The 27,034-nt window shown below is 39.9% G+C and overlaps 1 protein-coding gene across 4 annotated transcripts; it reads left to right on the top strand.

Annotated features, from left to right (window-relative positions):
* The first annotated feature begins 1,402 nt into the window (after nucleotides 1-1,402).
* On the top strand, nucleotides 1,403-14,676 carry Sar1 (Secretion-associated Ras-related 1). Of its 4 annotated transcripts, none has more exons than XM_080271787.1 (6): nucleotides 1,403-1,468; nucleotides 8,275-8,332; nucleotides 9,872-9,991; nucleotides 12,034-12,191; nucleotides 12,332-12,475; nucleotides 13,340-14,676. In XM_080271787.1, the coding sequence occupies exons 2-6, from the start codon at nucleotides 8,290-8,292 to the stop codon at nucleotides 13,454-13,456; spliced, it is 582 nt and encodes a 193-aa protein (XP_080127913.1). In that variant the 5' UTR covers nucleotides 1,403-1,468; nucleotides 8,275-8,289; the 3' UTR covers nucleotides 13,457-14,676. The 4 variants fall into 4 exon arrangements, with proteins under 4 accessions (XP_080127913.1, XP_080127916.1, XP_080127914.1 ...); XM_080271790.1 differs by lacking the exon at nucleotides 9,872-9,991 and adding an exon at nucleotides 8,829-8,903 and having other exon boundaries at nucleotides 1,404-1,468; XM_080271788.1 differs by lacking the exon at nucleotides 1,403-1,468 and adding an exon at nucleotides 1,544-1,633.
* Nucleotides 14,677-27,034: the final 12,358 nt, after the last annotated feature.

Raw genomic sequence — 27,034 nt, forward strand, 5'->3', positions numbered from 1 at the left:
CTTGTTGTAGTGTGGCCGCGTATTGCATTGAGGCGTGGAAGGTGTGTTGTGTATCTGCAGCAGACAGGCGTCCAGGTGATGCTCGAAGGCCTCTGCCGTAGGCCTACAGGGTGATATATTCTAGAGATATTCATAGAGGCTGTTGAACAGATTTGGTGCTGATTTACAGAAGGAATTCACCCATAATGCCATACATGCTGCTCCTACTGGTGGTAGTGTTCCTTCGCTGTATTGAATTGAAATATTTATTGTTGATGTAGTTAACATAGTCTCCCATTTGTCACCGCTTTTCCAGTTAGCGAGGATGAAAATTCCAAGACAGAAAGATGAAGAGAATCGAAGTTTGATGCACTCCAATTTTCGAACCTGCACAGCTTTAATGAAGTTAATTATACGCACGGAAGGGTTACATTACCCGGAAGGGTTATACTAAGAAAAGAAGTTCTAAGAAGACGGCTATTAGCTTAATGATGTGTTCAAGTGCTGCCATATTACTGAAGTATTTGCTGCATAATATTCAAGTAAAATTTAATACTGGTATTGTTCCTAATGCAGTCAGGTCCTTTGTTTCCCTGGCAATATCGAACAGTGGCGTGGCTAAGGGGGGCCCAAACCCCCCTAGCCTTAGTCAGACCCTTGGCTCCCATTTGAAATTTCGGATAATTTAATATATGGACAATGTGTAACAGTGGGACGCCCCCGAGTATAGAGCTTTGTCCGACCTTGCCTCCCTCACCTCCCACAACACGTCGAAACTGGCCACGTTGTTGATTTTGAGTCAATGAAATTATTGAGAGGGAAAGTTGAACACTGTAAGGGACACTAACATCACATTTGTTAGGCTATAATTTGGAACTGAAGGAGTATAAAATAAATGGGAATAAAAGGAGTACTTTGACATGATATCTCATGGAAAGAACTAAAGATGAGGTAACAATTGCACGTGTTGCGTATCTTATAATTTCTTTCAAATTTTACCTCCAATAGACAAGGAAATGTCATTGATGACGTCATGACCATTATTGTGTCAACAAGAGTTAACAATTCTGTATAAGAGAGATCTACGAGTGTGTGTGAATACGTCGGGAGATATTATAAACTACAACTTAAACTGCTTTGTTATCAATAAGGTAGCAATGTTATACAGAGATAAGGATAAACTCAAAGAAAGCGGTTCCTAAATTAGCTGAAATAATCCAGAACATGAGCATGATATTTATTACGTCACAGAAGTTCCAACAGGGAAGAAATATAGACGACAGAAGATTAGAAGATGACGTTAGAGGGTGAACAAAAGACTAGCGCTACTTTTCTTTTATAGACTCGGACTTTCATATTGAATACCCTTGATCCCTTTATCTGCAACTTGAAATCCTTGCTTCTCTTATTCGTTGCACTTTATAGTTAGATTTGGCAGTAGAATGCTCTTGTCGGTGCCAAAACTCTAAATTCATTGTTTATAACACAAGTAAGTGACGTATTTCGAATTTTAAGTGAATAAGCAGTTGTTAGATACTGCGTTCTATTTACACAGTGTCGGGGAGTGAGGTAAAGGGGCTCAAGCACTTGAGAAATTGAGTTGCCAAAAAATTCTGTCGTGACTGGGCTTGGACAGCAACAAAGTACACCTGACGTATGTGAATTTGTAGTCGTGTTGGAGTAGAGGTCCAGGTAGCTATTGTGCAGTTTTAATTACCACAGCAGAGGAAATATTTGAGTGATGTCAGAATTTAGTGCTGATATGTGGTGTAAGTTATATTTCCAGTCACAATTACCCTTATAAAGGTGGGGTTAGATTTTGCGGACTCTCCTTAGGAGTTGGGTATTGTAATCTTTCGTTTTCTTTTTTTTTTCATTGTTAAGAACTATTGCACGTTATGCTTGTTTAATGTAACGTGTTATATATTTCTTTAAATTTTTAGTACGTGGTTTTCATTGCTGTTGAATGATGAAAGGTATGAGTGTGCATTTCACCCAGTTTTTCCCACTTCGTATGTGTGCATTTTCATAACCTTTTGCACCAAATGTGCAAGGAAAAACCAATAATCCTACGTTTTGTGTAATATTCTAAGCATCGCCTAAATGTTTGAGTATGGCGTCAGGGTACAGATTGATACTGTCTCAAATCAGTGTTAATCTCAGAATATTTGTACTTGTTTAGGGTGGAAATTGGATCACACTGAGGCTGCTGTACTGGCCCATTGTAAAGAAGTTAAGTTAGGTTACTGGTAGTGTATATTAATGTTTGTATTTTGGGCAGTAGTGGATGTCGGAGTTGGGTAAACCTATGCTTTATGCTAAGCAGCAGAAGCACATTACTAAATCAGATCTTCCTGATATTCTTATATTTTCTAGTCATTTCTGGGGTGGTAAATGAATGTTTCTTGTTAAATTTTTTTCGCTGTTGTTTTTAGTCATGTTCCTTCTGCTGTGTCTGTTGTTTCTTGAGTGTAATGGTGGACACTTCCAACATACATCTTGAGTACCTATTATGCCTCTTCCTAACTTAACAACTTAATCAAGATTCGAGTTATTTCTTGCAGATGTGCCATTACAAATGTCGGTAGGACATAAGAAGCAAGGTAACAACAAGGGGAGAAAAAGTCAGCAGAAAACATTTGTTCACCACCATGAAAATGGTTAGAAAAATACAGAAAAACTGAAGTAACAACAGTTGAATTGGTAAGGTCATTCTGCTGCTTAAAGTAAAATGTACATTTACACAGAACTGAATGTATCACACTATAAGCCTTAGGAAAATGACAGTTGTAATGAAGTTTGATATAAGGATGAGAATTTGTTTTAGTTTATAAACCCACTCTGAAGGTTTTGATAAATTCTTGTTTTCAGTAAGTAGTACGGTAGTCATCAGTACAGATATATGCCTAGATTATTTTTATTCTGTGGCATTTCCTTCACAAATTGGTCTGAGAGTGTTAATAATCTAATGACCCAGACAAAAAACCAGGGGAAAAAAAATAAGGAAGAGCGAGTGAGAGTAAACATGTAATTCTGTACCTTAGAATTTACTTAGCCTATCATTTTTAGGCATTACTTGAAATGGAAAATCATGCTGTATTGCAACCAACAAAAATTCTTTATAAGTTGACAGTTATGATCTGTATTTCTAATTTTTTTCTGTGATGGAGTTATGGTACTGTATTCTCCATAGTTATTGTTTTTCTGAATGTTATTGTACACTTTCCACTTGCGTACATCATTTTTTCACCTGATGACAGAGATACAGTAAACCCGCACTGTAGCTAGTTACCGGATCAATTTGGGAGAAGCCCGATCTGATAAAGCTGATAATCCAGTAAGTCCGATGGTCCCCCCCTGGAGTGGGATTTCAAGTACATAATGAAAAATGAGTGAAATAGCATATTCTAATACTAAAAGTGAAAGCTGTACCCATTTTACACATAATTGGCCCATAATTTCACATCTGTGTCATGAGCTTTCGTCATTGTTAGGTCAAGTGAGTGGGAAAATAACACTTTCAAGTCTAGTAACATCACAGACCTGCTTCATATGCTGCATGTAACGGATATTCCGCATGGTTTTTCCCATTTACTAGGTGGTATCCAGTATGTATCGGTGTTTGTTAAGTCCGATATCTGGGGTAGCTGGGTATAGTAAAGCAGGGGTTTATTGTAATGCAACTTAGTGTAATGTAACCTAACCGAACCCAGTCGAACCTAACAGCCAGTCAGACTTAACCTACGTACAGTATTATTTCACCCAACTTGAACATACTTAAGCATGAGTTATTGTAGGTCAGGGTAATACTGTACTGGAATACTATTTTCACCCTGACCTTACCCAGATTTTTGGCCTTTTGCAGCTTATTTCATGGCTGAGTTACGGATGAAGACTTATATGGCCTTGCATTTTTTATTATTATTATTATTATTATTATTATTATTTTATATTTTGGAGGGTAATTTAATTCAGGTTGCCACTAGAAAGTCCTTTAACAGACCTCCAGTAGTCAAGCAAAGTATCATTTCCCTTTAGCTTGAAATGTTTCCCTCAGATGAAGTAAAATCACTTGTAAATAGCACAAAGAAAAATTACATTCAAGGTGTAAACTATATTTATTTATTTATTTATTTTTTATCCCACTGTAAATCACCAAAATATTGCCTACTACTCCATTGATACCCATGGCTTTGCTGGTTTCCCAAAATTTAAGATAGGTCTGCTCAGTCATGACAGACTGGGGTTGATCAACAGCAGCAGCAGTACAGGTACAAGTTGTATAGCTAGACAGAAGTAGTGATATTTTTGAACACATCCTTATCTTCATTGATCATGACGACTTTGCTGAGTCAGTGTGATGTGGCGTAGTATGTGTGAGTCAGTGTGATGTGGCATAGCTAGTATGTGTGAGTGACCCTGAGCTGCCAGCCCTCCACGTCATCCTTAGTTGGCTCTTGAGCATCTGGTGAAGGAATCTTTATTTTTTACTGATTCATTTATTTATCAATTATTTTTGTAGCAGTGCATATTTGTTTGCTTATTTCATTGGATAGGAAATAGAATGTAGAGGGGAAATACAGTAGGCTACATGTATTATCAGTAACACCGTTTGGAAAACTGTCTAGCTACTGAGCATAATGCCTTGCACAGCCAAGCTATACCGGTATACAGCCGTTATAGGGAGTAGACTATAGCACCAGTCAAATAGGGTGGTACTTCTGAGGCTTATGGCACACTGGTGACAGAGAGAGCTGGAGCTTCTGTTTCCCAAGCAGTCAGGACCCATTCCTGACGATCTTCCGTTGCTAAGCTTTTCCAGTTTTTTTTATTAGCACAGAGACAAAGCCAGCATACTCACATAAACCTCTGCCTCCAACTGTCTACACCACAGTACATGCACAGTAGATACGAGTATCATACCCATTTTCACTCCCCTTATTTTTGTGAATGGAGGACCCCTGTAATATTGTGTATGGACATTTTTAGATTTAATTTGCTTTTCCTTCCTCAGTTCATTATCTGTAAAAAAAAAAAAATAAAATAAAAGTATGTTTGTCTGTTCTCTGTGTCTGTCTATAGCCAGGCATCTTAATCCCGGAAGGAGTGGCCACAGACAAATTGTTGCCATGTTACCCTGTCCTTCATTGGGTAGCCCTCTCTCCTTGCACACCAGTCAGTCATGTACTGCTCTACCTCATCTCTCATGTTTCTTACTTTTAAATATGATTTAACTGCATTTTGTTTGGAACTGAAAGAACAGTAAGGTATAAGGTTCGCGGTATTAACTTTGCAGCGTGCATATGCAGTTTGAAATCAAAGTATGGTAGCTACTGTATTGCAATGTTGTTATAGTGCATCATGTTAAGAATGATTATAGTACATCATAGCTGCAGTATTTAACTAACTGACTTGCAGAGCATGCAGCCTCAAAGCCCTGTAGTGCATAGTAATATTATGTCAAGGTTACTGTACTGTATATTGTATGCGACTGCTTGGAGGTGGCTTCTTGTATTGTATCATATTGTATCCTTTATAAAGGCTCCAGCATGCTTGTGTGCATCGGCCTTGGTCACCTAATGACAGCCTTCCACGCTGCTTGATTTCTGGTAGCCTCCCTGTTCAATCCCTTGTTCATGAGACCTAGGTCTTTTTCTGTTTGCCATTTACAGCCCTATCCCTGACATTTCACCCTTCTGCACCCAATTGTCATCCTCCATCCTCTTGACATGGCCAGACCATCTCAGTCTACCCGTCCTCATCACAACACCAGTTCTAATTCTGGTAAAGCCTTAGTACAGATCTCATTAGATTTAATGCAATCACAGCTTAGTATTAAAGTTGTGAGAGTGGCTCAGTGATCAGATAAAAATAAACTGAGTGCTTATAGTTAGGGTATAGCCTAAGTATGACTGGTGCACACAGCTGAATCAGATTGTCTGGAACTTACAAGAGTGAAATAGAAACATACTGATACTGTAATTGAATTCAAGGGATTTACTATCAGCACATATTGTTTTGTTTTTCATATTTAGTCACATTAATCATCACCACCTTTCTCATCCAGAGCTCTTCCCACCTAATGATAGGGTCAGGAGTCACATTACTGTTCATTTAATTTTGATTTTCAAGTGTTTGATAGGTGTTTGTGTTAAGACGAAAGTATACACAAGCATTTTTATACACTACTTATACTTAAATGAGTTTGTAATACAGAATAGTCCTGTTTATTGATGTCAAGGTTTTGGAGTATAAGATTAGGTAAGGGACTGGGTAAGGTTAAGCAAGAAATGATAATCAGATTAGAAGTCTATGCTGATAATTTAGGGCACATGTTTATGAGCCCAGTATATATGCCAAGATTATCATAAAGTGTGGAACTGATAATAATGATAGTGCATGGGTGTGTACATGTGTTCAGGTGAAAGACATGTAGAGGTGTATGGTATGTAGGAGGATTGCTGGTCCTTGATAGCAGGCTGTGAAGCCTATACCCAGAGTCGGACACATTTAAAAAAAAAAAAAAAAAAATAAAAAAAATAAAAAAAAGTTACTGCTCATGTAGCTATTAAGTATGAAATTTGAAGAAGAAATACTGTCTAAATTAAAACAAAGCAGCCTAAAGCCCTTCAGTACCGTGATATTGTTATTACTTTATTACAGTACTTTATTCTTGCTCCTGCTAGGTGGTTTTGCATAGGGGAAGCCTGTGGTAGTGAAGGAGTCAAATGTATAAAGTAAACTTCTTCATCAAGAAATTTCTCCCCAAAGCTGAAAGAAATTTGCAAGACATTAGGAGGAATACAGTATAAATTGAGATTATCGGGAGGCTTACGTGATGCTTATGTCTTCATGCATCGGTCATAAAATAAGGTACAGCAGTTTATTGTGAAACGTGGGTTTGTGATGGTGCATCATTTTGAAAGCAGGTTAATTTATCAACTGCTTTTTAGCCAAACAGCTTCAAATGGGCAGTCATCTACCTGTACAGTATTTGAGCTTTGGTATTTATAATGTATTGTGATAATGTGTTTGAAAAGAACCACATTACTTTGACAAAAATTGCAGCTACTACTCAGGGCATGCACTAAGATCCTTTGCTGTGTAGGTGCTAAGTAATTTTCACAGGTACCATATAGAATCAGCTTTGTACTGTGTGTGTATATATATATATATATATATATATATATATATATATATATATATATATGTATATATATATGTATATATATATATATGTATATATATATATATATATATATATATATATATATATATATATATATATGTATATATATATATATATATATATGTATATATATATGTATATATATATATATATATATATATATATATATATATATATATATATATATATATAATGTATCTATTGCCAGATGCCATAATCCCGTAAGGGGTGGCCATTTGACTCTGACTTATTTGTTTTACGGGGAGGGGCACTAACACTCCACCAACCCACTTGTTGACATGTAGGGAGCGCGTATGGTTTGGTTATGTGGTTACCACCCAGCGTTGTAAATGGTTTCTTGGCTTACAGGAAACCATTTGGCTTGTCACTCAATGTAAAGCCACCTGTGAAGGAAAGGAAGGCAATAAGAAGTGACAGGAAAGATGGGAGAAAGAGGAGGAGAGGAAGACAGACACAGAAAAAGAATGATAAAGATGAAGGAAGAAGTAGGCAGCACTACATCAAGTGAGTGGATGATGGTCGCCACCAATATATATATATATATATATATATATATATATACGGTATATATAAGGCAGTAAAGGAAGTACCAATAATGATTACAATGATTTCTGGTTTCCGTCTTACCCCCTTTTTATTTATTTATTTATTTATTTTTTTGCTTAGTAGTTGATGGATTAACTCACAAGTGTGTGCACAACTGTGAAGAGTAATTAACTACTTTATCATCATCATTCAGACCCTCATTCCTACCTAAAGATGGGTTGAGGTGGATCCAGAAACAGGTAGCCTAGAGAGGAAGGCAGAAAAATTTTGTGCACATGGTTTTGCTTATGATGTCAGGTAGCCATTTTGGTATAGTAGAGTGATGTATGTTTAATTATATTGACAAAATCATTATTCATGTTGTTTGATAGTTCTGCTGTGTATGTCCCCCCTTTTTTCTCTTGCTCCTACCTCACCCCATCTTAGCTAATGATTGTTTTGTTTTTGTTTTTTCTGGATCCAAACCACCTCATTCAAATAACCAAATATTGAGGTAGGATGAAAGTGACATTACTGACATGCTGTTCTTTTTCTTTCAGTTCACTGTTGTCAAAATGTTTCTCTGGGATTGGCTCACTGGGGTACTGGGTTATTTGGGTAAGTTCACCTTTTATTTAGTAAATTTTATTTAAAAGATGACCTAATTAGTTATCTTCATTTGAATATTAAACTATAGAAACATAGTAAATTAGAGGACACTTTTAAATATTGGAGATAATCTTTTTTCTAATGATGAAATCATGATCATTGTACAGAGTGTAATGGATGGTACTGTATTATGAATGCATTATGTTTAGTTAATACCATACTGTAGTGACTGCCATAGTCTGGTTGTGTAATGAAATGTACCATATTAGATATATGGTATATATTTGCTATGCATTATTAATCTTCCATACTCCCTTTTTTAGGTGTGAATTTGGATTAGAATGACTATAATGGTGACAAGCTGGCAAACTGGACTTTGTTAGATTAATATATATTGAAACTTTACCATATGCTGGGGTATACAAAACCCTTAAGTAATCCTCCTGATTTATTCCCTCTTGAGGGCTGACATTCCCTCGACTTAGGTGTGCATTTCTTGGTTTAGAAAAATCTGGAAAGAAGACATTACTAAGAGAGCTGCAGCGTGAGCGTTGGTTGGCGCCTGTGTCACTCACACCTTGTGAGTACTGTACCATAGGCTGGGCAGGGCTGGATGACTGTACCACCAGTTTGAACATGTTAGAGACTAACTTCATAGTACAGTATACTCTGTGCTCTTTCTGCATACTGTGCTTTCTGCATACTGTGCTTTTTGGGTTGAAATCTTGTCAGTTGAGAAGCCTTCCTAGCATTTCTTCCTTACCAGCAAATTTCTGCATATGGCTGATTAATGTTCCTGTTCGTTATTTGTGCACCCTGAAACGGTTTTAAATATGTTAAACAAAAGAGAGAGAGAAAATAATGTGTTTTTTGCAAAATATACTGTCAGGAACAAGATGCTGGAAAGCCTCGTAGACTAACGAGAATGCAACCAGTAGATTTTATTGTATGTTTAACCCTTTCATCCTGGGAATGTACAGTGTGTTATGCTTTACTGCTGCTATCTCTAATGATTTAATTCACTTCGGGATGGACGTTTCAAGCCCTTTCAGTATGAGTGCCCTTTTCTGAGTTGAATAAAATTGTCTGTCAGGAGCAAGAAGACTGTCACACTAAAAAGAACATCACGCAGATTCAGATAATTAAAAGCCTATAATAAGCACAGTTACTGTATGTGAACATCCTCTGAGAAGAATGTGTTGTGATGTATAGCTATCTGTAGATATGATTGTTCTACTAATTGCATAGTGTTATATACCACTATCATACAAAATTCCTTGTTATACCTTACTAATTACATACCGGTAGCGTTATACTGTATTCGGTATGCATTTCCAAGCAAATGCATTTCTTTTTATGAAGACTGTGTGTAACTAACAGCCAGCCAGACCCGCCAGCCAGGTACAGCAGACCCCAACAGCTGCATACAGGCACATATATTTAGACATTCATGCCCAAAACCATTTAAAATACTGTATTGTAAGAGTATTATATTTTCCCTGTTACCCGGTGCTGATTTGTGGCTAACAATGAGTACTTGGCTGGCAGGACTGTGGAAGAAGAGTGGGAAGTTGCTTTTCCTGGGTTTGGACAATGCTGGGAAGACCACACTTCTGCACATGCTGAAGGATGACCGAATGGCGCAGCACGTACCCACCCTTCACCCAAGTACGTATGATCTAGGCTGATCACATATTCATTCTCCACGTCAGTATGTAAGCTTTTCACCTTTTTCACAAATCCACCTTCCACCCAGGCACAGTAACCCTCCCTTTATCCTGCGCTGCAATACTTAATATACGTCATTATTTGAAAAAGAAAAAATATCTGACTGAATTAAAGCAATGTCTTTCTTTAATGCATCAACCGACAGCACATATGGAAACTAACTTTTTCAAACAGCCCTCCACTCCCAGCAACAGCCCAATGCTACCAACAGTGTTAGTCAAAACAAAGGCTGCTGCCCACTCCACCATACTCAGAGAGAGTAAGCCGTCTAGTGTAGGTGCATAGTAGGTTCGTCGTGAGTTGGTGGCCTTTGTTGGCATACCAGAGCTTTGCAGGGGTGTATATTGCTCTGTGTGTGTGTGTGTGTGTGTGTGTGCGCGTGCGTGCGTGCGTGCGCCTGTAACTCCATCATTAAAATCAAATTAACATTACATGGGAGTGGTTGTGTGAGATTTATATGAAGAATGTATAAAGGTGGTAATTGGAAAATCTGTACAGAGATGGTTTTGTATAGCTATTGACAAGGAGACGTGTAGGGTTTTATGAGGATTATGCCTCCTGTAGAGGGGTCAGGGGTAGTAAGGCATTACTGAAAAACTCATTATCTGACTGGGCCATGGCTGAATTATGACGAATAAACTGGGAATTAATGCATACAGTATATGATTTGACTTTATTCGTGTAATCATTCTCCACCTCGCTGATGATTCGTATGCTTTCACTTCATCCACACAACCAGTGTTCTCCACAGTTCATATGATTTTACTATATTCATGTAACCATTCTCCATCCCAGTCCATGGGCTTGAACCTCGCTCTTGTTCACACTCGTTCCAGCACAAAATGTATGCAGTCACCTCTATTGTTGTTAACAGCCTATTGCAGCTAGAGGGATACAGGTAGCTCTCACATAGTCTGAGAAATGGCATAGAATGTATCCACCCTCCTCCTCACTATTTATGCATTTACCTCATTTATTCCTACCTGTCACAGCTTTACAGTCAGTCCACATTGTAGGTGAGGGATAAAAAAAAAAAATGAAAAAAAAAAAAAAAAACTGAATAGCAGAGAATTCAAACAGTGTGGCCTTAGGAGTAAGAGATGGAATAGAGAGGCTTCTAGAGATCGAGGAGCTTGGAGAGCTGTCATAAGGTGACAAAATCAATGCATTCAAGCATATTAGGACCTTTATAAATGAACAGATGAACAGATTTATGAAATGGTTTGCTTCTTAAAGCAAGGACTTACTTCATTTGATTCATACATACAGTATCTAAGTATGAGGGTCATACCCTTAACTTTTTAACAGAGCATACTGTAAATGAAAATTTTAATACCACAGTAGTTTCTCCCCATTTTATTTTTCTTTTAAAGGAAAAATACTTTTCAGAGTTGTTATTCACTACTTGCATGCACTGTCCACCTGTGTACTTTAAAGTTTATGAGTATGCAGAAAGAGATAAAATATGAATATTGTACTGTGTAGGGATATCGCTTCAGATGTATATTTTTAGAAATGGTAAGTACAGCACGTAGACTTAGTACATTGTAGTAAGTCATTGTATATTGTATCACTTCAGTTCTCATTTGCTACAGACCATTCTTTTTTCATACAACCAGAACCATGTATTATTTAGCTGTCATGTACTTGTTGAGTAGTACAGCAGATGTAAGTGCTATAATGTCAACCTAAAGAAAGTTTAGCTATAGGAAACATGCATGTGCAGTATATGCCTTGAGAAAGGTAACAAAACTTCATGCTGATAACTGTACTTTCTTGTACACGATTTTTAAAATAATTAATTAAAACAACAGTATTCAGAAGACTATTTACGATACATATTCATTTTGCTTTGGATATAGTATGCAGAAGACTATTCACAAGTACATATTAATTTTGCTTTATGTAGGAAGAGATATTGTTCTGAGGATGCAGTTTCAGATGTTGTGTATAAGGCACTGATTATTTGCATTTCCCTGCAGCTTCGGAGGAACTCAGTATAGGCCAGATTAAATTTACCACATTTGACCTGGGTGGACATCACCAGGCAAGGAGAGTGTGGAAAGACTATTTTCCAGCTGTGGATGCCATAGTTTTCCTCATAGATGCTGCAGATAGAGAAAGATTTGCAGAGTCAAAGGTTAGTATACGTGAACCAATTGACAGAGATATGTTTGTTAGGTGTTGAAAAGTATGTAATCATATAGTGATTTGTTTATAGTCCTGTGTGTTGTTAATGTGGCCCCAGGCTCATCTAAACATGAACCTGGTTGTCTACAGGCTGAACTTGACTCCCTGCTAACTGATGATCAGCTCTCCAATGTGCCCATTGTCATCCTGGGCAACAAAATTGACGTGGCTGGTGCTGCCTCCGAGGATGAGCTGAGGCATTATTTTGGTCTCTTTGGCCAGACTACGGGAAAGGTGGGTATCCAGATAATTGATGAAAATGTATATTTTATCTGTAGCCAGACACCTTAATCCTGAAGGGAGTGGCCATGAATGAATCACCTCCAAGTCTTCCTGTTTGCTGCTGCACTCCCTCCAGCTCAATCTGCCTTTTTATACCTCTCCACTTCATCATTAGTGTCCCACATTTCAGCCTATTCAGCAGTTCTTCAGCATAAACTCAGGTTTTACTTTTGGTCTCTTTAGCCAGACCATAAGCAAGGTTGGTACCCAGGTGGCAGATGAAACAAAGGGTTGGGTTATTTACCATTGTTTGTCCATCATAATGTGGCAGAGATTTTTATCATTTTGCAGTCAATTGCCAAATAGCACAGTGGCTGAATATAACAGTACTATGGCTGTGGATCCTTTCATGGCAGTTCTTTGAAACTAATGCAGGTGCCTTTGAAGAGAGCAATAAGCTTTCAAAAGGCTCAGCCTTGTTAATTGTGTGAACATATATTCATCTCAATAGTATAATGTAATACGATATACAGTATGGTATAATATTATGGCTAAATAAAACGTGTCAATCAGTCAGTCAATCAATCAGTCAATCATATTCTTGTGTAAATCTCTTTTTAGAGCTCTGCATTCAAGAGGGAAAGACAGAAGTTTTAGTCCAAGTTAACTACACCTGCAATTCTTTTGAATATTTTGCATATGTTTGCCTTCTTGATGCTTTCCACTTCCAGCTGTCTTTTTCAGTTCTTCTTAGCATATCCCATCATCCAGCTTTATTCCACACGTCAGTAGAGTTGTGATGATACTCCTCCTCAGTCTCACATTATCCTCGTCTCTTATGCCTCATGTTTCACTCTCATGCTGGTTATTTTTCAGAACAAAATTCCACGCAATGAGCTCCCTGGCCGCCCCCTGGAACTGTTCATGTGCTCAGTACTGAAGAGGCAAGGGTATGGTGAAGGCTTCCGCTGGATTGCCAACTACATCGACTAAATAGAGCCTATGGTGCAGCAACACCCTTGCCCCTCTGGCTTTCACGGTCACAGGTGGAGCCAGGTAATAAACTCCACCATCCCCTCATCAACCATGTGAAGTTGTTACAGTTCAAGCTTATTTCTGGTGACAGTGGATATACATAAATAGTGTGTATATCTAGTGTCTACAGTATTTGGTTACAGTGTGTAGATTGAACTTTGCATTGTTTTGGGGTGACTCAAGAGCCACGTTATTATCCCTATATCAGAGAAAAAATGCCGAGTCCTGCCACCAAGGTAAAGATTGACTGCATAAAATACTCCTTGCAAATAATATTCTAGAAAATAATACTGGGCATAATTGGTGATATTAAGTACCAGGAAAATGATTATGGTATATATTCATTTCCAAGCAAGAAAGTATTCCAGGTGAAGTTTTGCTGGTTAATGGACTCTATATTTTGTATTTGTAGCTTACCAGCTCAACCCTCCCTTCCATACCTTACCTTGCCCTGCTGCCATATTGTCAGTGTGAATGGTTTATGCCATCATTTTTGTTAACTCCTTCATTATGATGATGTACTAAACCTTTCTGTTTTATTCTTGTTATTGCCAGATAATTCTGCTCAGTTTTGTTATAGACCTCTAGTGGCGAAGGAGTTATTGAAGGCTAAATCTAAATCCCCCAGTTTGATGTGAAATATAGCATCAGTGAAGTGGTTAACAATCGTTAATTTGTAATAGTTTTCCGGATTGAGGTACTTTATATATTATGGTATATTTGCTAATGACGTTGTTGTATACATGACAGTGTTTTGGTATTTCCCTTATGGAGTTATTTGTAGCTACTTTTAATTTTATAAAATTTCTATGATAAAATTGAATTATTGTTCACGACACTAATATCTTTATTGCGTGGTGGAGTATATGACAGAGTGAAGAGGTGACTTGGCTGGATGTGATGAATGAGTCAGTAGTGTAAGTGACATTATTGGTCTTATATTATTAATTCACCACCTACCCTTGTTTAAGACTTGGCAGAGGTAAGGATAGTTTTATTACCAATTATTTATCACCTCTTTTTAGTTTAAGTCCGAACTCATGTGCTGCTTCTCTTTAGACATTAAGCTTGACAGTAAGACCCTCCCAACTAGTGATGTAAAAAAATGTCATTTTCACTATTTTCTGGTTTCTGTTATAATGAGCAGTCTTTGTATAATAAAAAGGACGTAAACCTCGTACACAGTTTTGTCTTACAAATCAGTTGATATACAGGGAAGACTAAAAGCCAAGAGTCATAGCAGTGGAGATGACGATTAGAGATACTGCAGGCCTACATTTTTAAGCTGTGTTAAAGCTTAAAGTTTATTCTATCATGCTCCCAGAGATGCAAGGTGGTCTCTAATGGAGTAAAAAACCTCGTGTTCTCCCATGCCTTGGACCTGCTTATGCTTACAGAGGGTAATAAGGGATTGGTTGTTGTTATTACAGTTACTGTAGAGTTAAGGAATGGGATATGAGTTACGGTACAAGTGGCTCCACTTATAACTACTTATGAGCAGATGTGTGTGGGGTCTTATGCCTGCTGTGTTAAAGCATCCCCGTTACTGTGGTCAGATAGTGGTAGATGAGAGACATTAACCATTGTATGGGTGCCACATAAAATCCCAAACACAGCAGCCTCTGTAGTACTCATAAGTGGAAGCAGCTGTACATGATAATGTTTTAGCCCCGGGCTCATCTGGTCATGAACCAAGTGGACTGTAGGCTAAAGTTGCCCTTCTGTTACCCACTACAGTAGAAGTCCTATTTTTCGGCATCTATGGGACCAGGCAAGTGCCGAAAAATAAAAATTGCCGAATTATCAAAAACCCTACCCACTCGGTACCTTATATGTTTCAGTGAACACTATCATCACTACTCATATCATTACAAATGCGTTTGGAGAGAGTACTGTATACTGTTTGATACTGTACAACACTAATGAATACAGTACTATACATGAATATGAAAAATAAAGAAATTAGTGAACATACTTCAAGGCAGTGGTAGACTCGTTCCATCACTTCCACTATCTCACTCACTAAGGCGGGTAAAGGCGGGTATCTAGCTGGCGAGCCTCATGGAGAATTTCAAGACTGACAAAAAAAATTGGAAAATCTGCCAAACGATCAGAGATTTTCGTAAATGGGACTATTTCTCAAAACTGCCGAAATGTCAGATTTGCCGGGGAATTGGATGCCGAAGAATTGGACTTTTACTGTATATCCATTTCGAGGGGAGAAGGTAGGAGATAAGGGACATTCGTATTATAAGGTAGCAAAGCTGCCCTGTTTTGTTGGTGCCACCATATGAAGGAAGGCATCATTCTACAGTACCTGCTGGTATATGAAGAATATGAAATTAGGTTTTCCAGGGAGTAGAATATTGTGTGATTTTGTGGTATGGCAACAGAAAGTGAAAGGATTGTGAAAATTATGCGTAGGTCAAATCACTGGGTGGTAAAATAATTTTATGTAGTGATTATGTGAGAGAATAGATGTGAAAGTTCATGTTAAAAAATTTTCAGTTAAGTGGAAGTTGTTCATGAAGTGAATCTGACTTTTTCACATAGTTCATGTTAAAAAAAAGTCAGTAGTGTGAAAGTTGTTCATGAAGTGAATGTGACTTTTTCACATATTTCAAGTTAGCCCACTGTCACATTTGAGTGCTTTCACCTTTATGGGACAGTTCTCTTGTGCATACAGGGAGATTAAGAGCAAACCTTCATGTGCTAATGATGTGCATTAGCCTCATTGCTTCTCGTACACTTTCTAGATGCCTGGTGCTCTAGTGACTGAAGGTAGTCCAGTCAAATGTGGCCCATAAGGATTTAATTCTAAGGGGTGGTTGGGATTTCTTATGTGGCGGCACTTGGGAGAGCAACTGGTTACTCGCTTTAAATATCTGAATAATGATGTGCATTGGCCTCATTGCTTCTCGTACACTTTCTAGATGCCTGGTGTTCTAGTGACTGAAGGTAGTCCAGTCAAATGTGGCCCATAAGGATTTAATTCTAAGGGGTGGTTTTGATTTCTTATGTGGCGGCACTTGGGAGAGCAATTGGTTACTCGCTTTAAATATCTGAATGGAGTAGCGTAGCCCTGGGTCCTTGATGGGTCTTTGATGGATTGGATGATGAATGAATTTCATATTAAGTCTAGAGTGGCTCAGTTCTGTGCATGTTGTGGACTTTAATTGTGGATGTGTGTGAAGAGAATTTTGAAAGCATGAATGGTTAGTGACTGGATGCAGCCCATTAAGTAGGATATGACATGATATATGTGCTAGTTAATGATATATTAAAATGGTGTGCCATTTATGTTTACTTTTTTATTTGGTTACTAGCAAGATATTCAAATTATATTTCAGATTAGAGAGTGATATGAATAAGCATTTGGTCCCAAGTTTGTGGATATCGTCTAGTCCTCCTCGGCTACCAGCTTAGATTGGAGTTGGGTGGAGTCACAAGTGACATGTGCCCAGCATTTAGAATAGACTCATAGAACATACTACATATAATGGACCACTGCATAGCACATGCCACACTAAGATGCTGACAACAAATCAACAGTGTAGGGAATCTGTGGAGACAACCCCATAGGGGCAGTTGCTTACCTGTTATCAATGGGTCTGCTTGATCAGGTGCACCGGGGTAGAGCAACAAGAATTTTATGGATAGGACCAAGTTGATAAGGAAGTTATAGGTGAGTCTTTAACTGTTCTTTACCTTCTGAATAGTAGTTAGCTACCAATATATATACAGTATATATATATATATATACTGTATATATATATGTGGGGGTGGCCCTAATGAATGAGGGTGAGATTTGGAAGCTTCCGGTGTTGCTGTTTGCTGATGATACAGTATTGTTGAGTGAAGATGAATGGGAGTTGCAAGGTTTGGTGAATGAATTTGGGACAGTGTGTAGGAGGAGGAAGCTGAAAGTTAATGTAAACAAAAGTAAAGTTATGGTGTTTGAGAGGAATGAAGTCACAGAGTGTGCAGTGAGGTTGGATGGTGAGGATATGGAGAATGTGAGTGCATTCAAGTACTTGGGTAGTGTGATGAGTAAGGATGGAACTTTGGGGGATGAAGTACGTGAAAGGGTACAGCAGGGAAGGAAGGTTGTTGGCACACTGAAAGCAGTGATGAGAAATAGGGAGGTGAGTATGGAAGTTAAGAAGTCACTGCATGATGGTATAGTGATCCCTACCCTGACGTATGGAAGCGAGGCGTGGACCTTGCAAGAGGGGAACAAGTCAAGAGTGAGAGCAGTGGAAATGAGTTACTTGAGAGGAGCATGTGGAGGACATGGAGGGACAGGTTGACGAATGAAGAAGTGAAGGAACGTTGTGGGGTAGATGTGGATGTGGTTGAAAAGATTAGGAGAAATACACTGAGGTGGTTTGGACATGTGGAGAGGATGGAGAATGAAAGACTGACTAAGAGGGTGTATGTAGGTGAGGTGGAGGGAGGGAGAGGGAGGGGTAGACCGAGGATGAGGTGGAGGGATGGAGTTGAGAGGTATATGAGGGAGGGGGGGGTGAGTTGGGGGGAGGGGAGTCAAATGGTGGGTGACAGAGTGACTTGGAGGCGTTTTGTCTTTGGCCACCCTTTGCGGGATTAGGGCGTCGGGCTATAGATAGATAGATAGATATATATATTTTAAATATTCATCCTACAGGCATTATGAAGTACATGAAAATGTGTGAATGGCTAGCCTCAAAAGTGGATTTTTGAATTGCAGAGGCTTGAATTTTTAAGGAATGACTGTTTGGCCCATTTCATTGGGCAGTCTTTTCACACAGTAGTTCCTATACTCTGTTTGTAGATCTTGACCATCATCCCATTTATTGGTGGGAGTAGGGTTATGATAAATTTTTGTGCCACTTGCATTAAAGTTTTACCATGACTTGAAAGGCAAATGAAAGGGAATGAAGTTCAGTCAGTTGGGCAAAGTTCGGTTGATGGGTGGGAAAGGAGGTCTGGATGATGATGATGAACACCATGCACACCCCTCTTGAGGAGTTAAGGCACTGCTTCCTTTCAGAGGACTGTATTAAAGTCTTGTAGTATTCTTATGACATAGTGCCCCACTTGCATCAACCAGTGGCCTGTGGGTGGATCAGATGCATGACCAGTTGGATGATTACATGCAGTATGATCTGCTTGACCATTTTATTATAACCACCCATTCCTCCTTCAAGTTGTGCTAAAAAAAAAAAAAAATAGGGAGACAAGAAGGAACTGATTAGGAAATAGCATTCTGGAGTGGGTAATTTTTTTTTCTTAAGCTTTGGTAGTGTTTAATATTTACAGTAATAGGCTGCTTAGGTGTAGAAGCAGAGTGAGTTGGATTTAAGATTTGTCTTAGTGACTGAACCACTTAGGACTGATTTTTGTACAGGAAATATTCTCCGTTGTTCCTAGAAAGTTTCTGTGACAATTTTCCTTGACTGCATGGTGTTCCTTCTTACTTTCTTCTGCTAGTTTAAGTTTGTAGGATTTCATATACAGTACTTAATGCAGATGAATTGGAGAGTTGGTATGGTATGGGGAACAAGGGCTTAAGAGTAAATGCAGATAAAACAAAAGTAATGGTAGTGGTGGTACTGTCAAAGAGGAGGGGGAGTGGCCATGTGCGATTTGCCACAAGGTTGTGGGAAGTACTGCACTTCCATCTTGTGCAGCGTCTGTGATAAGTGGGTGCATATGAGATGTAGTGGTATTAGGGGTAGACTGTGGGATAATGCTGAGTTCGTGTGTGCAGTGTGGTGGGAAGAGCAGGTGGAGATTATCAGGCCTCAAAGGATTGAACTTGCTGGCGAGTCTCTTGAGTGTGTGGAGGAGTTTTGTTATGTGGGAGACATGTTTTGTGCTGGAGGTGGGGCTGGAGCTAGCTCTGTGGCTAGAGTGAGGAGTGGTTGGAAGAAGTTCAGGGTGCTGTTGCCTCTATAGACATTGAGAGGCTCTCCTGTGCATGCATGTGTTAGGAGTGTATTGTTGTATAGTAGTAAGACTTGGGCAGTAAAGGAAGAGGTTATTTGTAGGCTCAGACTTACAAATATGACAATGATTAGGTGGATGTGCAATGCATCCGTGAGTGTGAGGCTCGAGGGGGGACTAGGTTTACGATGGGAGTGTTGAGGGGTAGGAAGGGACTGGAGTGTATTGGTGTTGTGATGAGGAGAGGTAGATTGAGGTGGTTTGGGCATGTGGAGAGAATGGGGGATGATAATTGAGTGCAGAAAGTGAGAAGCGTTAATGTTAGGGGTAGGGTGGCAAAAGGTAGACCAAAAAAGGCCTGAGGTCATTGAATGTTACCTCAGGGATAAGGGACTGAATAGGGAAGCTGCCGGAGATTGAGCAGCATGAAGGGCTGCCAGTAGGTGACCAAGGCCAATGCATGCAAGCATGTTGGAGCCTTCAAAAACGAACAAATGAATGAACGGGGGTATCCTTCTTTGTTCTTATTTTAATCTCATATTCTGGTTACCGTTGAGCAGAGCTGCCTAGTATGGACCAACCAACCTACAGTCCTATGGTGATCCTAATTTCTTCTATTCTGAGTGCATTAGGACATGTTTAGCCTCAATTTTATCCAGCTAAGTGATTGATAAATTTGGTAGATGGCAGTATATGATTATTATTATTTTTTTCTGAGGGTAAGAAACTCTTGGGGCGCTCACCATCCACTCATTCAATGTAGTGCTGCGTTGGGTGTCTTCCCTTTCCTCTCTTCCATCCTTCCTTCTCTGTCTTTCCTTCATTCCTTCCTCTTCCTTCTGCCTCCGGGTGACTTTACATTCCCTCTTCTGTCTTCCTTCATTCTTTCCTCTCTTCCATCTGCCTGTGTGTGACTTTACACTGAGTGACAAGCCAAATGGTTTCCAGTACACCAGAAAACCATTTACTGTGCTTGGTGGTAACCATCTTAAATGTCAGGAGCAACTTGCCTAACCCCGGGCTCCTACGTTTCTCATCGGGCAACACTGGATTAGATGATGTATGAATGAATGGAAAAGGGGGAAAAACAGAGATTAGAAAAGTAAGCATTATCATTTTTGCCGACTCATTTGTGCAACTGTTGTTTTTCAGTCTAGAATAGGAGTTTCATGAATGACGAGAAGAGGCAATAAAAACTGCATTGGTTAAAAAAGTCGATAGATTTTGACGAAAGTTATTCTCTCAGTATAAACATAAATGACAAACAGGGAATGGAATGAAGACTGCCTCCCTCCCCTTGGATTGAGGGAGGGATCCCACGAGACAGCATCATAGGATCGGTAAGCCTTGTTGTTGTGTCCTATTCTGCGTGTACAGTAATCAAAGTATCCTCACTTTTCCCGTCGCTATATATATATATGAACGCTGGACGAAGTGCAGTGGTATGTTCGCTTGTGCATCGTCTAAGTTGTGCCTGCTCACACATCAGCAAGGAATCAAGGTGAGGTAGGATTAGGTAGTTCCTGTATAGGATACTTTATTGTTTATACTCTAACCTGGCCTAAAATTGCCCTCTCCATCGGGGGTGGATCCAGAAAATCGGGAACGGGAGGGGGGGGGCCTGCTCATGGGATCAACGGACGGGAAGGGGAGGGGGGACAGGTGAAAAGAGTAAAAATTCCCAGTGTACAGGCCTACATTTTGTCTACATAAACTGTCTCCAACCATTGTTCAGTTTTCAGTTAATAATGAGGATATAATTCCCATTGTACAGGCCTACATTTTAGTCTACGAATAATGATTCCGGTCAACCAATGTTAAGTTTTCAACAAGTTCAGCTAACTAGTACACAGTGTCCGACGGGATGCACACCCAGTGGGGGTTCAAGTGTTAGTCCACAATACGGTACTAGATACATGCAACCCATGTGCAGTAAAAACGTAGTTCACTTTTCTGATTTTACTGGTACAGTATCCGATGAGATGTACATGATTTTCAGTGCTGTACCGGGACATACAACTTACACATAATAAATAAAAGGTCTCCAAGGCACGAGCCTACGCGATTGATGTAGTAATTGCGTCCAGCGTTTGCTGGTTAGTGATAACTAAGGAAAGCCTATTCTTATTCACGTATTTCTCTCATAAATATCTGCATGCTGACAATCGAATCCCCCCCCCCCAATCCGCACCTGTTCATTGTGAATGTTGAGTTGTAACAGATTTAGATGACTACGGTGCTAGTCACGAAGTAGTGCAATGGAAAGGATGTAGAGCCATATCAGTGTCTTTTCCATTGAGGTACGTGATTACGGTAAGTTGCAGGAAAAAGTACAAAGTGAAGAAACTGCAGACACTTCCATGTTTGGAATCCAGTAAGTTGCAGTAGGTTTTTCGTACTGTACTCTGTAAAATCTGAACATGTAAGATTATGTGTTTACGTAAACATGGCTGACAGTAAACATACCACAGATGTACAGTAAATGGGACAACTAACCCAGTAGTGCTCAGGGATCCCGAGTATGGGATTTTGATGAAATGGTACTCAGCGTATCGCTCTCTGCCTGTCGGCTTATAGTCGCGAAACTAGCAGGTCCCTCCCAGGGGGGTTTGCCCCTTTAGTACCTTTTTGAAGTGCCCAATTCCGTCATTTTTAAAGGACCGTGGGCACCACTGAGTTAAAGAACTAATAGATTTGTCAGTGCTTAGCCAAGTAGTGGCCAGGGGTCTTGAGAGTGGGATTTTGCCGTACTTAGCGTACCACCTTCCGCCTATCGGCTATTAATCGCGAAGCTGAGGTTCCTCCTCAAAGGCTTCCCCCTTTATCACCTTTTGAAAGTGCCCAGTTCCATCCTTTTTAAAGGACCATGGACACCAGTGGGTCAAGCAGCATCCTGCACTGTACTGACAGATATTATCTTAAAATATTATATGATTTACGAGGAATGATCAAGGAACATGGTGACCAATACTGGACAATATAATCATTGCAGTTACATAGGCTAAGATGATAATCTAGTTACAATAACATGAATACAGTCTGGTAATGGGCAATATGATCCAAAGCTACGGTAAATTCACGTCTTTCCTACACTCATTCATGCTAAACTTTCACTTTTATTCAACCATTTCGAGACGGGGGTACTGTTCGTCTTATATTGCTTTATGTTGTTGATGAAAGAATGTAGGTTAACATTTGGTTAGAGGTGGAATGGGGCAGACTGAATGAATAAGACAGAGAACAGAAAAGCGGGGAAGCTGAGCAATTGATGAGACGGCAGTGACTCATCAAGGCTGTGAGATGGGCAAGATGGTGGGAGTTAACCAGAAGAGTCAGGGGAAGGAGAAAGGGAATGAAGCACAGGTGATGCGAGAAACGGTGAACCGAAGCAGTGAGGATACAGGCAACATATGCGGTGGAAACTTGGTTTGGTAAGTTTAGTAAGAAATTAAACTATGGCTGGTGATATTAGAGAAAGAAACTACGAGGAGGAATGGGTCACGGAAAAAGTTACGAGAGCATAATTTATGTAAAGGAAGAAAAACTCCAAATGAAGGTAGGAAATGAAAGTGTACAACTAGAATGAAAGAGCAGTTGACAAGACTTCGATAAACATTTGCCATTGAAGCGAAAGATGAGACTAGGAAATGATCATGTGGATAAAGGTAGAGAACGAAACACTGAGGCGGAGTAAAACTGCTGAATGAGATAGCGAATGACAGTCACTTCAAAATACCTAAATTTTTCCCTGCATTGGCAACTCGATTCAGGCAAGGCTTGGGCAGCATGAGTGAGAGTAGTTTGGTGGAGGGGTGCGTCGGTGTGTTTAGCGGTATTCGTAAGTAATATTTTGTCACTGGCCTATGGATTATTTATAAGGCTTTTGAAATTGTGAACTTGTTTATATTCAAGCTTTGTATGAGTCATAACAACCCACGAGTTTCCTATTTCACTCTCGCAACGCAAGACAGTTGATGCTGGTGTGAGTAAAGACTGTGCCGTAAGTATTAAGAATCATTTGGTGTGGGTTTTCGACGAATGATAAGAACTGATAATGATTTGGAGGGCTGGCACCAGCATTTGAATTAGCATGCAGGGAAAAATAACCCCGGTTTTTATCTCTCTCTCTGTTCCCGTACTTCACAGAGGCATCTATGGTTACCTTACAACATCAGCATCACAGTGAGACATTTACAACATATAATTCGGCTCTGGATAGATAGATAGTTAGACAGATAAGCTGATGATGAAAATCTGTGAAACAATCGAAAGATTAAATCATATAAATAATAGTGCAAAGTAACCGTGTGGGAAAGGGAGCAAAATTTAATGTGATCACAGATAATTAGTGCCTTGTTCCATTTTATTGCATTTTTGCATTATATTATGTAGCCCATAATGTATGTATCTGTGAATGATAAACTTTGTTGATACACCTATGCTTTGGCCATGCTGCGAGTGGTGACAGGATTAAGTAGCGCTGAAGGTGACGTGAGGTGAGATCAAGTCAAGGCTGAGGTGTGATGAGATGCAATCAGGTGAAGTCAAGGGGCGTCAAGTCAGGTCAGATCAGGTAAGGTGAAGTTAGGCGAGGATGGATCAGATCAGGTGAGGTCAGATCAGGTGAGATGAAGTCAGGTGAGGCTGTAGTAGATGAAGAGAGGCGTGGGATCAACGGGGACCTGGGGGGCGTGAGAGGGTTTAGGCGAGGGGGTGTAAGGTCGCTGTCTACTTCAATTTCTGCCAGTTTACCCGTTTATCTGTCCCTGTGTCTATATATATCCTGACGTCCCTTCTCTTATCTCTCCCAGGGTGGCAGGGTTGGAAGGACTCCGATGCCTGCCGTTCCCTTATCTCTGCCCAAACATCGCTATCTTATCTTCATTTCTTTCCTCTGCCTATCACGTCCACCTGCAGGCTGAGTCGCTCATCTTTAAACTATTTTTTATCGTAAGTACACGTCCTCTATATTTATTGTTTGTTATTATTATTATTATTATTGTTGTTGTTGTTGTAGTTGTTGTTGTCATCATCATCATCATCATCATCATATTGGTCACCACTGCTACTACTACTACTACTACAATTACTACTGCTACTACTACTGCTACAACTACTGCCGTACTATTATTATTATTATTATTATTATTATTATTATTATGAACTTCACTATCCTTGTCTTATTCTTGGAGTGTAATAATACCCTCAGACAGGAGCTGCCATGAAACCAGACGACGTACAGTGACAACCCTTCAGTCACATGATATATAATTTTAATTAGAACCCCCTCCAGACGATTTTATTCAGTTTAAGAGAGATTTTTGGAACTGGAGGGGTTTGACAAGGCTTCCGTTAACCCCTTCACTGCGAGGGGTTGTTTCCTCAGCTGAATAAAATTGTCTGGTGATAGCAAGAAAAATACACACACCCACACACACCCACACACACACACACACACACACACCCACACACACACACACACACACACACACACACACACACACACACACACACACACACACACACACACACACACACACACACACACACCTAATTGAAGGAATTAATCTCATTTGGTACACTGTATTCTTAGATTATCTTGTTACGTGCAAGGGAGAGAGTGTGTGGGAGGGAGAGACAAAGGGAGTGGGAGGGACGGAAGGGGGGATGGGAGGAAGAGGGAGTGTGGTGAAGGAAGGGAGGTAGAACGAGGAACCGGTATGTGAGTGGGGGAGGGGAGAGGGACGAGTGCGTGGGAGACAGTAAATGCGTGCGTGAGAGTACGTGGGAGGAAGAAAGGGGGAGAAGGTGTGTGGGAGAGAGGAAGGAGACAAAGGAGAAAGTGCATGAGAGAAGGAGGGGAGGAGGAAAGAGAGTGTAGAGGGGTAGAAAGAGAGAGGGAGGAGGAGAGTGCGTAGGAGGAGAGAGTGCGTGGGAGGGGGAGGGGAGAAAGAGGAGAGTTCGTGGAAGTCAAGGGCAAATGAAGGACGTAGGAAGGCCTCGCACCAGCCTCTGTATCCTTAACCACCAGTATTAAACAGGTGTAATAGGAAGAGGAGTGGCACCTTTTCGTCAGCGATTTGTTTTGCTAATTACACCTGAGCATCCTCTTGTATGTGATTTTATGGTGTTTAAATACTGACAGTTTGGATCAGTGACGTACGAGAGGACATTGAGGTGGAATGATGTAGAATAAATCGCTAAGGAAGAGGTGTTACGACTCTCCAAGGCTGCGTAGAATAGGACACTAATATTCTTTGACGACTGCCTGGCTTAATAAGGTGAGTACTTAATCGTAGCATAAACACACCTTTTGATACAGGTAAATCACCCTAAAATTGCAGCTACTTTCCTGTTTTCTCCCCCTGGCTCCTACCAACCCCATACCAAGTCTGCCTTAATCCTGAATAAAATCGTCTCGAGATAGCAAGAATAAAACGAAAATGTCATGTTTTTTTTTACTACATATGGTTGCTGTTTGCTGAATGAAATCGTTTGGGAGTACTTGCCCGTGTTGAACCGTCGCAGTGGAAGAGTTAGAATGCCTTGACAGGCTTTTCGTTGCTGAATAAAATCGTCTGGTTAATGAGAGTCAGATTTTAAAGGTTCGGGCATCGCAGTGGAAGAGATGCTGATAAAAAGCTTCAGGAATTACTGGGGATTAAATGGTTAAGTTCGAGCATTGCGACGAGAGAGACTTTTTATTTTTATTTTATTTTTTTTATCATGTTCGCTTGCTGGTTACGGAATAAAATCGTCTGGCGAGAATTAAATAGGTGTGGCCATTGCTTTGGAAGAGTTGCTGAAGGAAATCGCAGTGAAAGATGTTGAATAAAACCGTCTGGAAGGAGCGATAGTTAAAAATCTTACTTTGGACCATTGCACTAAGAGAGACTGTTTCTAAATTTCTGAATACGTTAGGTTCCTGTTCCCGCCATGAAACCGTCTGTAATGAGAGAGAATTTAATATCTAAGTTGGAGCCTCTAGGTTAAATATTAGGCCATCAAAACTTCGGATTAAAACTCAGGTGCAGCATTCATCCCGGCAAGATCGATGTAGACTTATAATCTCGCTTCATCTTGGCCGATCCCCCTCCTCTCTTCCCCGTCTCCATCCATCCCTCTCTTTCTCTCTTCCTGTTTTCATCTCCTTTTCATAAACAGCCATTCTCTTTCCTTCTTTCCCTCCGTCATTCCTTTCCTCGTCACACACTCTCTTCCTTTCTCTCCTACCCTCTTTCCCTTTCTCTTTTCCTTCCAAAACACCTCCACCCCTTTTTCACCTGATTTTCCTTCCACTTTCTCTTCCTTCCCTGACACATTATTTTTTTTTTTCTCCTCTTACCCTCCTCCTTTCCTTATTCCTTCGCACCCTGTGTCTGTTTTTTTACCCTTTTGTTTCCACTCATTGCCTCCTTTCCTTCTTTCCTTCCCTCTCCAATTTTTATTTCCTTCCTTACCCTCCCTTCTTCGCACACACACCTTCGTTCATATCCCTTGACTTCCCTCTTTCCTTCCTTCCTTCTCCCCCCCCCCTCTATCTCTCCTTCTCCTCCTCCTACATTTACCTGTCCCGTTACCTCTGTCATCCTTTTCCTTTCCCCCCTT

The sequence above is a fragment of the Coenobita brevimanus genome, chromosome 47, assembly GCF_032717465.1.
Source record: "Coenobita brevimanus isolate Jiangsu-jjx chromosome 47, ASM3271746v2, whole genome shotgun sequence".
Lineage (NCBI taxonomy): Eukaryota > Metazoa > Arthropoda > Malacostraca > Decapoda > Coenobitidae > Coenobita > Coenobita brevimanus.